This window comes from Pristiophorus japonicus, chromosome 18 (genome assembly GCF_044704955.1).
Source record: "Pristiophorus japonicus isolate sPriJap1 chromosome 18, sPriJap1.hap1, whole genome shotgun sequence".
NCBI lineage: Eukaryota > Metazoa > Chordata > Chondrichthyes > Pristiophoridae > Pristiophorus > Pristiophorus japonicus.
The window spans coordinates 104,555,976-104,572,121 of record NC_091994.1 but is presented as its reverse complement, the minus strand read 5'-3'; the positions used below and the strand labels follow the sequence as shown (position 1 = coordinate 104,572,121).

The 16,146-nt window shown below is 40.1% G+C and overlaps 1 protein-coding gene across 3 annotated transcripts in view; it reads left to right on the top strand.

Moving 5' to 3' along the window:
• Positions 1–15,263, top strand: part of agrn (agrin) — a 552,899-nt gene extending 537,636 nt beyond the window's left edge. For all 3 annotated transcript variants that reach the window (XM_070860482.1, XM_070860480.1, XM_070860483.1), the window contains 3 exons: positions 10,125–10,349; positions 10,819–10,922; positions 12,306–15,263. In XM_070860482.1, the coding sequence (XP_070716583.1) occupies positions 10,125–10,349; positions 10,819–10,922; positions 12,306–12,463 (487 nt within the window). In that variant the 3' untranslated portion in view covers positions 12,464–15,263. The remainder of the gene's footprint in view (positions 1–10,124; positions 10,350–10,818; positions 10,923–12,305) is intronic.
• The last annotated feature ends 883 nt before the right edge of the window (positions 15,264–16,146 follow it).

The window sequence follows — 16,146 nt, the reverse complement described above, 5'->3', positions numbered from 1 at the left end:
ACCCGTAGCGATGCCGACATCATCACCGTGCACAACGCGTGGACCCTAAATTGGGTATCGCCCCCTGAAGCTGCACCGGGCGATGACAGCGACAGCTTCAGGGAATGTATACCAGGGGGGAGGCTGCTGTCAGACCGAAAGTTAAAGGGGAGGTGTGCTGTGGTTAAAAAAAAATTGGGGATTTTTTTTTGTGCGCCCCCATTGCCGCTTTGAACGCGTGGTCCATGCCGCGAACAGTCAGCCCAGCACACTGTTTGAGTATCGGCACGGTACCCTCGCTCCCCCAGAGCGGGACCATTTTTTGGCTGCAGAGTATGCAGCTTGGGCCCATCTCTTTCATAAGGGAAGAGCCCCTCCTATGCGGCCCAGTGCGTAGCGCTGCACCCCACTCCCGAGGCTTCTGCCTTGCTACCGCCTCAGAAAGAAAGTGGAGTGCTTGATTTAGCGCTCCACTTCTTTCGAGGGTGGTAATTCCAATTTCTCGCAAGAGGCGAGACTTCTGCACCTGGCGCAAAGTCGCAAGTGTTACCGAATTTATCCCCGTTTGAAATTCTCCTTCAGTTCTCCCTCACTATGGTGCTATCTACACTCTCTAAGCTGACACCTCAGTAAATGATGCTATGCAAATGATTGCTTGTCATTTGACACTGGATTCAGGGTGAAAATGAGCATTATTTGGGTTACATGTACATCGTTCACCTCAAAAGGCAGAAATTCTGTAACATACTTCTCACCAGGGCTGACAAATTACTTTTTCACCAAACATATGTTTATTTCCCATGAGTGCATATACTGGAGCACCACATCAATTTGCTGTTAGTTATCCATTCATCTGGAGTTAATCAGCCATTCAAAGCAGGAAGTGGGAAATGCTGTATTATATTTTGAGAGCTTTGAATGCAGCTACATGCTCACACATGTTTCGTTCCTTTCACAAGATAAAACGAGGAAGGCCATTTGACTCATCTTAGTTCAGGCATCCAAAGAGTAGAAGCTGAAAACTGATCATCATCTCTGCCGGGAATAAACAACAGGTCACTCAGCAACTGTAAAGAGAGATGACAAGTTAATGTTTCAGGTGTATATCCTACGTCAGAACTGCTTTGGTGATGAGTATACACCTGAATCATTAACAGATGCTGTCTGACCTGCATGTATATTCAGGGCATTTACTGCTGGCTTTCTCGTTATTTTATTTGAGTGGTGTCTCATCCCCTTACAGCAAAGAAGGCAGTTTATTGTCAGAGAAAAATCTTTATAAAATTATGAATTGTTTTAAGAAAATTATTTGTGTGATTTTGATTGAAAGGTTGTAAAACTACTGAAGAATTGGGAACATATATATTGATAGTGATCAAAAAGAGTCTTAAAGCTCTCCACAGAAAACACTGATGGAGGCTGCACTGAAAATAGCTACAGCAAACAGTGTGAAAAGCAACATGGAGGAAGACTTGCATTCCAAGGATTCAATGAAACTAAAAATACTTTTTACCAATCTTAGACCAACTATTTTTATTTAGGGAGAGACAGGGGACGGGGAGGAACAAATAGTTACACCAAAGCCTTTAGTCATTTGAGAACGAATTGTTCACTGTGCCATTTGTACAGACGGCAGACATGCAGCATGTTTAGACTGCTACCTGAATGACTTCCGAAAGATTCTCTATCAGTGCTTGCTTAATAGTTAGAATGTTCTTTTTGTGAGTTCCTGTGGTGGGTGTGTTGAAATTTTCATACAATGTCCACTTGCACTGTGTTCAGTAGTGCAATTATAGATTTTGTCTTACAAAATTAAATTGTGTCTGAAGAGTGCATCAGAATGGGTTGAAGGATTAGTGTAGTAGGTCTGTCTCTGACAGTGGTAATGGTGGGAGAGATTTGACGTGATGAATTAAGAGCATCGCACACACATTAATGTGTGCTGGTTCAAGTGCTATTTTTTTGCTTTCTCATGCAGCATATTGGTGCCAACACACTAAATAAGTATCTACAACTGGATAGATTCCTAAATATGTACCTTCATTGTTTTTTTATACAATTTATGTTGTGTTCCTTCTTTTAGTGGGCTTTTTACTGATGTCATGGGTCTCATTCCAGACTTTCACATTGTTGGAGAAAAAAACAATAAGATACAAATGCTGGAAGTCTGAAACAAAAGCAGAACATTTTGGAAGGTTCATCAGCATCTGAAAAGAGAAGACAGGTTAATGGTTCAGATTCTTTGTCTTCAGTTGTTGATGAACCTGCTATTTTCCCAACAACACCTGTTTTTATTCCTCACATTTCCTGATCAGTTTATGATGGTTTGGGTTGAATAAGAAGGGAACAATGTACTGTAAATGGAAAATATTAAAAGCCAAGCCTTAGGGTGCCAGCACTTTTTACAATATTGATTTTGCTTAGGGACATTTGATTTTGGTTTGCATAGGCAGTAGCAAAGACAGTTATTATAGTACAATAATACTTTGCTTCTCCTATAGTACAGTAGAAGCAGATGGAGCATGTATCATTAGCAAGTGTTGGATGTGACACTTATAAAATGATCTGGTAATGTTTTCACTTCATAAAGAATAAAACAAAAGGGAAGCGGATTAAAATGTACTCTTTCTCCAATGGAATCTTAACCCTTCTTATCTTCCTCTCACACGTTCATATCAAGGAAGGTACTTGGACAGGTGGTTACAATAAGAGAATGGAGGATAAGGTCCACATAAGAATGCCTGGATCATGTCATGAGTCTGATCAGGATATCAATGCAGTCAATTAAAATATGGGATCACCAGATCCTGCATGAATATTATAACATTTATTTGACAATGGGAAGTTATTTCCTCATTAACAACACATTTAAGAATGTGTACCCAGGCTTTTGAAGACTATTTTATTTAATATATTTTACAAAGGTAGTACATATATTTTACAGGGTTAGTTTCCACTTTGGGCGCAAATTGCGCTCAAAATTGGGTTCGTTTTTGGAATTGAATTTTTTGCTTAAGTTTCCGCTCAAACTCACTGGCATAACGTAAAATCTTTCATGAACCACCACAATCGGGCAGCATCTTAGAATGTAATTTTTCTTTTGCATTATAAAATATTCCTTGATATATTTAAGAGTGGTAACCTGGTGCACCTAATGCAGCTGAAATGGGTTTATCACAAAAAAAATCAGCACTTTTAATAAGAGTGTATCCTCCACTACCTGTGAGTAAACCGATTTTAAATAATTGAATACTGTACAGAACCATTTACTAGTTTCATTGGTGCACAGTAGTCAGTTTCTTAGTAAATTAAATATTTTTGAATATTTAAAAGATTTCAAAAAGGTGCCATTTTGCCTTAAAAAAAGCTTAATTTTAAGAGCCTCCTCGAATGCCCGCAAACGGTGCAATTAGCGGAAACCCACATTGGTGATTTGTTCGATCTGAGGGCGTGGTCAGTTTTGTGGACAGGGCCGCTTCCAGCGCGATAATTTTTAAACAGGTGTAAAAGATCACAGAAACTTGATTCGCGCTGAACTCGATTTGCGTTTGATATTCCTCAATCTTTTGCGCTGGTTTGGCCAATTTTGGGCAAATTTCGCTGGAAATAGCAGCACAACCTCGCGAAAACTCTACTCCCGTATGTCTAATTTAAAACCAGTGAGGTTAGATTAGGATTTACTTTAAACCAGAGACTAGCTCTATACAGCACAGCAGCTTTTAGTTCATTTGGGCCCTATTCAGCACCTCCCGAAACTGCGACCTCCAACACCTAGTAGATGCAATAGGAACACCATCACCTCCAGGTTCCAATCCCAGATACGCACCATCCATACTTGGAAATATATTGCCATTCCTTCGTCGTCGCTGGGTCAAAATCCTGTACCTAACAGCACTGTAGCGGTTCAAGAAGGCGGATCACCACCACCATCTCAAGGGCAACTAGGGATGGGCAATAAATGTTGGCCTTGTAGCGACGCCCACATCCTGAGAATTAATTTTTAAAAATGAGTAGTGCATGATTGCCCATCCCCGTCCCCACAATACATTATAACCAGCGATTCACAACAGATATCTATGTAATAAAATGTTGCTTTGAGGTAAGTATCTATCTCTTTGTGTATTGTTTCCAGAGCTAATGAAACGTGTAATGGATAATTATCACTATCCTGTCTATCCTGCGGGAGAGCTTGATGCCATCACTGAGTGCAAAAATGAAAAGTGCTCCATCAGTCATCCTTCAACATGATGAGCTCAAAAGTCCTCCATTCCCAATGCCACTGTGGTACAATTGTATATCATTATGTGTGCTGTATCAGTGACCCTCCACATAATAGTGCAAATCTGCTAAGATATATAATTAAATATTGATATTATATATCAAAATGATATATTGTGCTGCCTCAGAGGATGCATTCTGGAAGCATTTTTGATCAATCAGGATCTAATTTTTACCTCTGCTTATTTTAGTTAGAACTGGTTTAGATTTTTGATTAAGCAGTATTATTCTGGTCTTTAGTTATGGTTACTCCAGTTTTTATTCTCTGTCCTCCCCCACATTTTCTCCCTGGTGCTTTCATGTGCTATAGTACAGTTCTACAAATTCTTCATGTCTCAGCCTCGACAGATGAGCTGACAGGCTGTTTGACTGGGGAGGCCACATGACTCTGCTCAATCCAACCCTTGCTCAATGTCCACTTTACAAATGGGGTTACTGAAAAGTGATCAAGGGCAGCAAACCCATGGCTGCTTTGTTTCCGCGCCACCCCCAGCTCGAGAAAGACAAGGCCAATTGTAGCATCCCTGCTGCCACCCCATGTCAGATCAGCTAACTCAGCACTGAGCCATTAGAGGAGGCTACCTTGTTTTCAATTTTTTTACATTAAGATTTCTACTGTCCCTTTCTACTTGTTCATTTTAGAGATCAGAAAATTGACAATTCATGGGGATCAAACCGGGATGGGGCCCTGAATGATAATTCAACTTCTTTTAAGAGTTTTTTTGTTGCCTTTTTAAAAAAAAAATTGATGCTCAATTTCCTTTCATTTTATTAGCTATTTTTGTCCTTCCATGGGTCTGCACATACCATCTGTGGATGAGACAGGTTTGCAGATAGCCTATTCCCATACATTCTTTAATGCCACTGTGAGCTGCTTGCTGGAGTGCAGGCGGCAGATGAACCCTGTATCCCATCAGCAGTGCACCATGTTACTGCTCCAACACTTTACTGTAAATGTTCTTTAGCTTTATCTTTTACATTTACATTAGAATTTCATGATTTTTGCTATTGGTACGCAAAATTAAGATCAACATTCCATCTGAAGTGTGTTCATTTAAGAAACAAGTTCCAATGTTTCCATTCTTGGTGCTTTCAAATTTTTAATTTAGAGTTTACATGTATTGGTTAGTTTAGGTAAAACCTGGCTTTTTACAAATAGTGCTCTTTAGCTTTCCCTGAATGATTCAGCAATTAAAAAATCTTCACTGCTACTTACTGCATGCATACATTTTTCTTTCTGCCCCCTAAGTCCTGAATTCATGGACTATCCCTCGGAACAAAGGTGAGTCTTCACCATGCTTACATTCACTGCTTTTGTATGTGGCTGTCCTCCTGTATGTGGTGGCTTTCGTCGCAATGTCTTGGGTCTAATTAAAAAGAAAATGAGAGCTAACTTGAATTTGTTGTACAACGGAATTTTCCAGCCTGTCTGAAATAGATATATAAATCTATACTATCTGGTGAATTCCCCAGATATTCACACAATTACTACCAGGTTAGGAATTTGTCACTCTGTTAAATAATTATCAAGATTTGCCTAATTTAATGCTTTGCTGACATTACAAAAGTGGCTACATGTCAAAAGTAATGCATTGGCTATGAAACGCCTTGGGACGTTCTGAAGATGTCAAAGGCACTATATAAATGCAAGTTCTTCTTCTTCGACCAGACAAGAATGCACAAATCTTCTCCTTCCTCCCCATAACCCCTTCCCACAAAAAAAGCAACCCAGATAATATACATTTGTTAGGATCGATTGAAAAAGTATCTGTCATTGAGCACGTTAGCATTTACAGCAAGCTTCTATATACAGATGATTAAAATTACTGTTTTATTTTAGATAATGCCTTGAGACACTGAATTTCACACAACAGAAATGGCTACAGGGTCATTTCATAATTATAGAACTTTAAAGCACAAAAGGAGGCCATTCATCCATCCAACTTGTGCCAGCTCATTACCCATACCCTTTCATATTTTTCTTGAAATATTTGTCCACTTTTCTTTTCAGAACTATTATGTATTCTGTTTCCACCAGTTTCTGGTGGAGTATCCCATGTTATTACATGTGCCCTCCCTGTCTACTTTCTTTTATTTCTCCACTTTTAAATCTCCCACTGTCTTGTTCCTTATCACAGAATCATAGAATGGTTACAGCACGGAAGGCGGCCATTCGGCCCGTCGAGCCCGTGCCAGCTCTCTGCAAGAGCACCTCAGATAGTCCCACTACCCCTCCTTTTCCTCACAGCCCTGCAAATGTTTTTCTTTCAGATACTTATCCAACTTCCTTCTGAAAGCCACGATTGAGTCTGCCTCCACCACCCTCTCAGGCAGTGCATTCCAGATCATAACCACTCGCTGCGTAAAAATGTTTTTTTTAATGTCGTCTTTGGTTCTTTTGCCAATCACCTTAAATCCGTGTCCCCTGGTTGTTGACCTTCTGCAATGGGAATAGTTTCTCTCTATATACTCAAATCTCCTCTCAATCTTCTCTGCTCTAAGGAGAACAACCCCAGCTTCTGCAGTCTATCCACGTAACTGAAGTCCCTCATCTCTGGAATCATTCTCGTAAATCTTTTCTGCACTCTCCATTAGGCCTTCACATCCTTCCTAAAGTGTGGTGCCCAGAATTGGACACAATACTCCAGTTGAGGTCAAACCAGTATTTTATACACGTTCATCATAATTTCCACGCTTTTGTACTCTATACCTCTATTCTTGAAGCCCAGGATCCCATAAACTTTTTTAACTGTTTTCTCCACTTGCCCTGCCACCTTCAACGATTTGTGCACATATACCCGCAGATCTCTTTGTTCATGTACCTCCTTTAGGATTGTACTTTTTAGTTTATATTTCCTCTCCTCATTCTTTCGACCAAAATGTATCACTTTGCACTTTTCTGCGTTAAATTTCATCTGCCACGTGTCCACCCATTCCACCAGCCTGTCTATGTCCTCTTGAAGTTTATCACTATCCTCCTCACTGTTCACTATACTTCCAAGTTTTGTGTCATCTGCAAATTTTGAAATTGTGCTCTATACACCTACATCCAAGGCATTAACATACATCAAGAAAAGCAGTGTTCTTAGAACCGCCCCCTGGGGAACACCACTGTATACCTTCCTCCAGTCCGAAAAACAATCGTTCACCATTACTCTCTGTTTCCTGTCATGTTTTATGAGAAACACAAGGCTGTATAGTACTGGAATTGACCATTTCCGTCAACCTGCCCATCCCCAGAGTTCAAAAACAGAATGCACAGTTCACTACCTGCATCCCTCAATTGATTTTCTCACCCAATGCCTGTCGAAACCCTTCTCAAAATTGCTGATATCAGCCTTAATCACCAGTCCAAATTTTTCATCTTTGTCTGTCTCTCCCTTTTTATCTCCATTCCTATATTACAACAGTGACTACATTTCAAAAAGTACTTCAAAAAGCGCTTTGGGATGTCTGATGCTCGTGAAAGGTGCTATAGAAATGCAAATCTGTCTCTTCTTTCTTTCTATTTAACATAACTATTCTATGTTATCCATTTTAACTCTCCCCACATAATTTTTTATAACATTTCAAATATTTATTCTTCTGCCTCCCTGCTCCCATTAGTCATTTGACAGTTGGGAGCAACTATATCTAAAAAATGGGTTTCACTGGATGAAAACCAGTTTTTAGGGCTGATTATATAGTGTTCTGTCAAGTTAAACTAGCTTGCAGCTCTTGCAGTCTGATGCCACCTGGATGAGTACACTTCCCCAAATAGGCAAACAGAGTGTGTGTTGACTCTGTAGCACACTGCAGCTTTTCAGTGGAGACTTCATAGCATATGTCTATTGGCGACACTAAACTGTGAACATTGGGATGAATCTTAAAATCAGATTACTGCCATTCCTGTATAAACACTTACATACTTATTTGGTGTACATTTGAATCTATGATATTTAAACCCGTATCAAATTATAGTTTTGTCAGGCTGTACAGCAGTTACGTTTGCTCGCAGTTCCTTTAACCTAAAGGCCTTATGATGGTGTGGTTGATGCTATTTCGTCTTTAAATGTTCTGTATCTCCGGAAGTTTTGTCTGTGACCCTGCAAATAACCAGTATGGTCTACTAACACTCCTAAGTTCACTAACTTGGCCTGAATTTTCCTACGAATGCCACCCAAAAATTAGACTGTATTCAAATGGCCAGGAGCGGGAAATGTGTGGAAACCCCAGAACTCTGGCCGTTTTCACCACGTTGCATTTTCCAGTGGGTGAAACGAACGGCAGAAGAAGTGTCCAGCTCAAACAAATGGGTACTTTATTTAAAAACTTTGGGTTTGTCAGACATAGCATTTCCTGCCATTCTAATGTGCACAACACCAAACATTTGAAGCAGATGTCCAGGGTTGCTAGGCAGCATTAAGGTTAGGGAAAGAACTCAGTAATTTCTTAGCCGTTTCTCTTCAATTGTCTTCACAGTTGGGTTCTCATGAATCTTTGTGCCAAGCGTAAATTATTTTTCAATCCTCGTGCTGCTTGTGTCACCAATGTCCTCTCTAATTTTTATTTTAAGTGCATGGTCTCTTTAAATTTGCTGTGCGGGATCTTTTCCAGCATTACAGCTGGTGAGCAGCCTGCGCAGGACCTTCTGCTCCTTAGAGGGAACGTTGACTGGCGCCAAAGGGTTTTCCACTGGGAATCACCCTGTCTGACCAGCTTGAAAGAAGAGAAAGATTTGTGGAGATTTGGGTGCATGAGAGATTTGCTATGTCCATTTGCCAGTACCTCACTTTGGTAGACAGCTGGTGCTAGTGGAGGCTCCTCATCCCAAACGAAGCTGTGACAGCAGACCCAATGGCATTATTATGATATGTAAATGCCTGCCGAACCATAATATTGAATTCTTCCCAATCATAGAATGCCAAGCTTTCAGTGGCACTACATTAAAGACGGCATGACTGGATAATCAAGAGCTGACGTATAGCCTACAAAGATGCCACCAACTATTTTTGCAGGCACTGGAATATCACCTGGGGAGCATTTTTCTTGGGATCTGGGTCAGCAAAGATGCAGAAGCAGAGTTGTCATTTGCTGCAAGGATAGCTGCAGCTACCATGAAGCATACAGCTGGCACGTGCAGATATTAATGATCAACCATGGCCTGAAACTTGGGTGCACCTCCTTACGGGCATACTGCAATGCTGATCCAGGGTATGGTGCACAGGGGATCACCGTACTCTCAGCCATCTCATGCAGTGGTACTTCCACTTCATCAGCCATCAAACAGGAGGTTGGATGCAAGACTGCTCTGTCACTTGCTACAAATATTTCCATTCCCTTCATTTTTTTCTGTCTCCTCTTAGTCCCCTGCCTCTCTTCAGCCATGGTAAAGGCTGCTAACAGGTAGCAATGCCTTTTGTTGCTCTCCAAAGACTTTCAACATTTTTGTCACCCGGTTGTGACAGTTCCCTTTAATTGGACCCATCCCTTTAAATTTTACTTACACACAATGTTCTGCTCCTACTACTAGTATATCCTGTACACCTGTTCAAATCTGCACATGAAGATATGCGAATGAGCTGAGCACAGAAAATTAAGTGCACATATCCAACTTTCTTGAATCTGGCTAAATCCCACCAATACATAGTCCATCTAAACAACTCCAAAAGCCGCAAATCTAGGTCACTGGGTGGATGGAAAAGGCAATTTTTAATTTAAATTAAGAATTGATAGTGAATAATAATAATTTACACTGAGTCAGTGACGGAGGAGTTAGTGGGCCCTAAAGGTGATACTTTGTAGTGAATATTTAGCACGTCCACTGTGTTAAATACAGATTTGAAATTCTGTGCCTCTTTTTAATGGATTTTTGTTCATCCATTTAGTGAAAAAGCTATACAAGTTAATTACTTCGAACTGAGCATCAGAACAGAAGCAACACAGGGACTGATTCTGTGGAGTGGGAAAATTGCTGAGAAATCTGACTACATTGCATTGGCTGTAGTGGATGGGTATGTGCAGATGACCTACGACCTCGGATCTAAGCCAGTCATACTCCGGTCTACAATTCCAGTCAACACAAATCAGTGGGTTAGGATTAAAGCGAACAGGTAAATATAACATGTATGGTGCCTTTGATTGAATTGTTGCTAATTGTACTTTGGGGAAGATTAAGATGAGAGTGGGAGGGTCGACAAATCTATGGAAATTACTATTGGCAATTCTAGTGGCTGAATACTCAATGCATCCATATGGCATATCTTTCTCCAATATCGTAGCAAGAGAAATCTAGACACTTAAAATAAATGGGATTAACACATATGTTGAAATAAAGGACAGAGAAATGTCACATGAATGTGTTAAATGCTCATTCCTTAATATTATGAACACTAATTTCTAGGCTGGTATATAACCAAGGGCTGAGATCAACAATTTCCAGTGTGATGGTCCAATTTGGACTTTTGCACACTAGTGAGTGGTTTATATTGTTAATATCAGTAGTCTGTCATGAGAATGATTCTTGATCATTTCAGTTCAATAAAATTAGTGTTTTTCTCCTTCTCTCTGGTCACCCAACAGAATACACAGATATGGGACTCTCCAGGTAGGAAATGAAGCCCCTGTAACCGGGTCTTCTCCTTTTGGCGCCACACAGCTGGATACCGATGGAGCACTCTGGCTTGGTAAGTTGGAACGACCACAAATGGCACTTACAATTCCAGCATAAACATTCTAAATAAATAGATGGCAAGACATTTAGCCTTAATCAAACCAATCATCTTGAAGGCAACTTGTAGAAAACCCCTCCCGTCAGAGGTGCTCACTTGAAATCAGTTAACTCAGCACAGATCAGAGATTGAACCAAAGACCTTTTCAACATGTCTGCTTCAGCTAATCACTAAATAAATTTACCAAGTCACATGGGGACCCAGGCTACCATTTTTTTGAATAGATAGTTCCTATTATAGTGATCCTGTGGTTCAAAAGGAAAAACAAGGGCAGACTTCCCAGCATGCTTGGGTTATGTGAATGAGTTGACAAGATTTGTGTGTTCGAGGGTTCAGAAGGGAGTGAGAGAGTGAATAAATCTCTGTAATCTCCTCCAGCCCCACAACCCCCGAGATATCTGCGTTCCTCTAATCCTGACCTCTTGAGCATCCCCAATTTTTATCGCTCAACCATCGGTGGCCGTGCCGTCAGCTGCCAAAGCCCTAAGCTCTGGAATTCCCTCCCTAAACCTTTCCGCCTCTCGACGATTCTTTCCTCCTTTAAGTAGCTCCTTAAAACCTCCCTCTTTTCATCTGCCCTAATATCTCCTTTATGTGGCTCGGTGTCAAATTTTGTTTTACATCTTTTGTGAAGCACCATCGTACGTTTTACTACATTAAAGGCACTGTATAAATACAAGTTATTGTTACTGTTTGGGGTTGGGAGAGGCTGGTTTGCTCTAGCTTTGTGTTTAATATGCAATGACTACTTTATATTAGTCTTCATAAAAGACTAATTGTGTGTTAAACTCATTGGTTTAACTTAATTGGGATGACAGCGAATGTAAGTAAATGCAGTAATTTTTAGGAATGTACCTTAGAATTTTTCTTTGAAGATAGTCCACGTAAACTCTCCTTAAAGCTTTCTATACCAGTGTCTCAAATTTATTTTCTTAATTGCTCAGTGAAGTTTCCTGTGCAAAGAGTTGACATGGATTGAAGATGTGCCAATTTCAAAGTGCAATTGACAATTACTGTTGTAAATGTGCTGAACAAACAGTTTTCTTACGGCTCCCAAAGTAAATGTGTTTTTTAAACTTGCAGTCTAGGGACATCCTGAGCTAAGCATAACCCATTTTAACACACTGGTTATGTTATACATTAATCGGGATTCAACTGTATTGATCTGTGTCATTAGTACCAAGAGTTCTTTGGCCTGTAATGTAAGATTCCCATTAATTCAGCATGACTTGCCTTCAGCAAAAGTGCTTGGATTAGCAATTCATATCCACACAAAGCTTTTAGTTTTATAGAGCATGTTGTGCACAGTTCTTACAGATAATTGCCCCCTTTTTCCAGGTGGAATTGAGAAGCTGGCACTTGGAAACAGATTGCCGAAGGCCTACAGCACTGGTTTCATAGGCTGCATAAAGGATGTAATCATTGATCGTCAGGAACTCCAGCTAGTAGAAGACGCCTTGAATAATCCCACAATATTACACTGTCCAGCCAAATAATGAACAGGCCATGCCTATTGCTGTAATTATTTTCTATTTTTGTATACTTTTATTGCTTTTTATATTGAAAATGTTTTGTTGCAGTATATCAAGCTGATCTCACAAGCGAACCAAACGATCAAAATGTCCTAGGCTACAATTACACTGTACACAGTTAATTCAGTCATACTTGAACCTGTGAAATTTGGTGCTGGTGTTACCTGCTGCCTTCTTTGAATCATTTTGCTTCACAATCTAAAAACTAGTGGTTAGGCTCTTATTTATGGCAATGCTATAGAGTTTGCTACCTGCAGACTGAACATGACTAATGTATTTACGCAGATGTGACCCGTTGCATCAAATTATCGTACACAATAAAGCTCCAGTCTCTTTGTTCCTGTGCTTTTAACAATTGGTGTTGTTTATGTTTGATTATGTACTTTTTCAAGGATCAGATATATTACAAGACTGAACTAGCCAACACTAGTGGTGTTTTGGGAAAATGCTGTATCCCTGCCATAGAAGATGAGAAATCATTAGACAAGAAAGACATACAAACTAGATGCAAAGAGACGAATATCTCCTTTTTAAAAAAAACACGTCCACTTTCAATTCTTCAAAATCAAAGTGACACATTTTCAAATTATTCTGGATTTTTCACATAGTGCTAAGTGCTTTTATTTTTTTTTAATCTTTATTTCACAACACAAACCTCCTTTTCAGTCATCAGAGTTAACATATTTTTGGTTGAGGAAAGAAATATAAACCTTTATTTCGTAGTTTCAGAAAGAGAAAAAAATCATTTAGATCAGATCAACTTACGCAGTCTTTCTTAACTATTAACATTATTGGAGCAGCTTGCTCCTCTCTATCAAGAAATTTTTTTTTTCCAAAACATGCAGTGTTCCTTCAGCCTGTGCATAAGAGATGACCCGTGGTTCTGTGCTGAGGTCCTATAGACTGAGGTAAACGTTTACTGCATTCCATTAACAGACAGTGATGTGGAATCAAACTGATACAATTTCCTGAATTCGCTATCCCATTCGTCTATATTTTTTTATGTGAAGACTCAAACTGTGTAGGTGTTACACTTTAGCAGCTGCAGAAATAACCTCCCACTTGTGTTGCTCACTGTGTATAGTGTATGTAGTATGGACCAATATGTAACTGATAACCTTTCACTTAACACTTGTGAGATTGCATGTGGCCTGCTGGTGGTCCATTTTTTTCTAATGGTCTTGGACTGGGAGAAATATGCCTAAATTTTAAGATAAATGATAAAGACTGATGTCCTGTTGGAGATGACATTCAAAAAAAGAAGCAAAGAGCTTTGTACCACATGTGGCATGCTACTGAGCCAGCCCCGTAATATAATTTTCTCCTTAGCTGCTGCTTGCTGTAATGTACTCCACCTGCAGACTCGGCCAGTGGAAAGCACATAGGCACAGGTTGTGAGTTTGCTTGCTGTAAGGCTGTGCCCAGTAGGTAATTTAAAATTACAAAGGGCTGTTGGAAAAAGTTTGCTGAAATGAGCTTTGCTTTCATGAACTATGAAGTATGCCAAGGATTTTGTAAGTGGCATGAGTGGCCATAAATGTGTCTAGACTGCTGTAAAATTTGGTCTCTGCAATGTGCATTGATTCAGATTGTGATATTTTTGTCATCGGCATTACTCAGTGGTGTCAATTATTTTATTTCTGGCCCTATCACCTGATTTTTTTTTATTGTTTTTTTTTCCATAGAAGATATTTTTTTTTAATTCAGCCTTAACAACTAGTGTGTATTCACAGAATTTCTTTATATTGTGTAACATTCGAATACATATCATTGTATAAGCCTGTGAGGAGGTAGCCTATAAGAATACAGTTAGGAATAGAAAGAGGCACTGCATCACCAGGAAATGGAATGTGTCCACCCATCGAAGTAAAATCCTTGCAAGGTGGACAAACAGAGGTGACTGCCATGGAGCGAATGAGGGAATGCTCTTCTGATATTTACAAGAGCCTCCACGGCGCTGCAGTCAGTATGTTGTTTTATTACATGCCTTGGCCAACGGTTTTTCTGTGAAAGGCAATGAGATCACATGCAAAGATGATGGGTCCTCACTGTGTGATATTGTCATCTGTTAGGCCAGTAATTAAACTTTATAGTTATCATGGTTTCAGTCACTACTACTGTCATTAGGTTACAGGTTTTCCCTCATTTCTGCTTATTATGGGTTTTTTTAAATGTTATCTCTGGCCCTTTGCAATGACTGGTGAGGAATGCAGTCTGTGGTCTGTTGTCCTTATAAAGTTGCTTACCTCATCGTTGTTGCCCGCTGCCAGTGAGCACACAACACTGAAATGCTGGTCACTGGGTTTGACGGGGGGGGGGTCACTAAAATGAGCTTGTGTGTTTTTTCAACATTGGGAATTGAAGAAATAGAATATGAGCAGAAACATTCCAAATGCTGTGTCTTGTCTTCAGAAATGTCTGTGAGAAAGGGGGGCTTTAGAAATGCCTTAAATGCCAAGTTCACCAATCCTATGGTGAACCTCACCGCGCACACCTTGTGTTGTGCACTTATTTTTATTTGATGTCTTACTGCTGGTGTTTTAACTCTAGTGTAAAAAATATTCAAGCCCTTTTTTTAAAAAAAATTGCTGGTTTTATTTATGTGTTTCCATACAGTGTATTTTCAGGAACATGACCATTGTAAACTGCTGTAATTAATCTGTAAGGACAGTGCACAGTATATGATCAGCATGATGTAACCATTACTAACTTTATTACTCGTGTCTTTTGTCCAATCATGAAATAAAGGTGTAAAACTTCCAAATATTTTTGATTTCTCTGTTCTTCCTGTTGGTGCAGAAAGTGTTAATTAATGGTTTGTTAAAGGTGTAATGTTGGTTTTGAGGAATTTTCTGGGGTACTGTCAATATGATTACCACCAAAACAAAAGCAAAGTACTGCAGATGCTGGAAATCCAAAATAAAAACAGTACAAACTGGAAATACTCAGCAGGTCAGGCAGGATCTCTGGAGAGAGAAATAGAGGGGTGAATTTTAACACATTAAAAAAAACGGGTGGATCAGGGTCAGGTCAGATGTTAAATCCGACCACAACCCACCTACTTCCAGGTTTAACAGAGGCGGGACAAGGGGTGGGTAGCCGACCCGCTCCCTGGAGGCTGGTTGGCAATTTAAATATTGTAATGAGGCCGACAGCCTCTGATTTAACCTGCTTTAACAGTGGCTGGCTGGGATACCCAGGCCTCGGGAAACCTGGCAGCTGAAGGGAGACGAGGACAGCTTCAGGGAGAAGGTTAAGTTTATTTACAGCACTGCTTGTGAGAAAGCAGGAGGAGCAGGGGTGCTTTCCCAAGCCCCCCCAAGATCCAATCCTCCGCGCGCGCGCCCCCCCAACCCCATACATACACCTGGGGTCGGGATCGGGGGGGGGGGCGGGTGGGAAGTAAATCAAAAGGCCATTGACATCTTGGCATAGGGTATATTTCTTTTTAAATGTTATCATCTTGATAATGTTTTTTTTTAATTGTTTGCTTTTTTTTAAGTTTGAGAGAGAATTGTCAGAGAAATTCTGGCTAGATTTATTTGTTGTGCTACTTCCGTCCTCTTATTCACACGCCAAATTCTGCTAAACAGGTGACCGGCTTCCAAAGATTTGTCAAATGTTCTTGTGTGGTCCGTGAGTGGCCT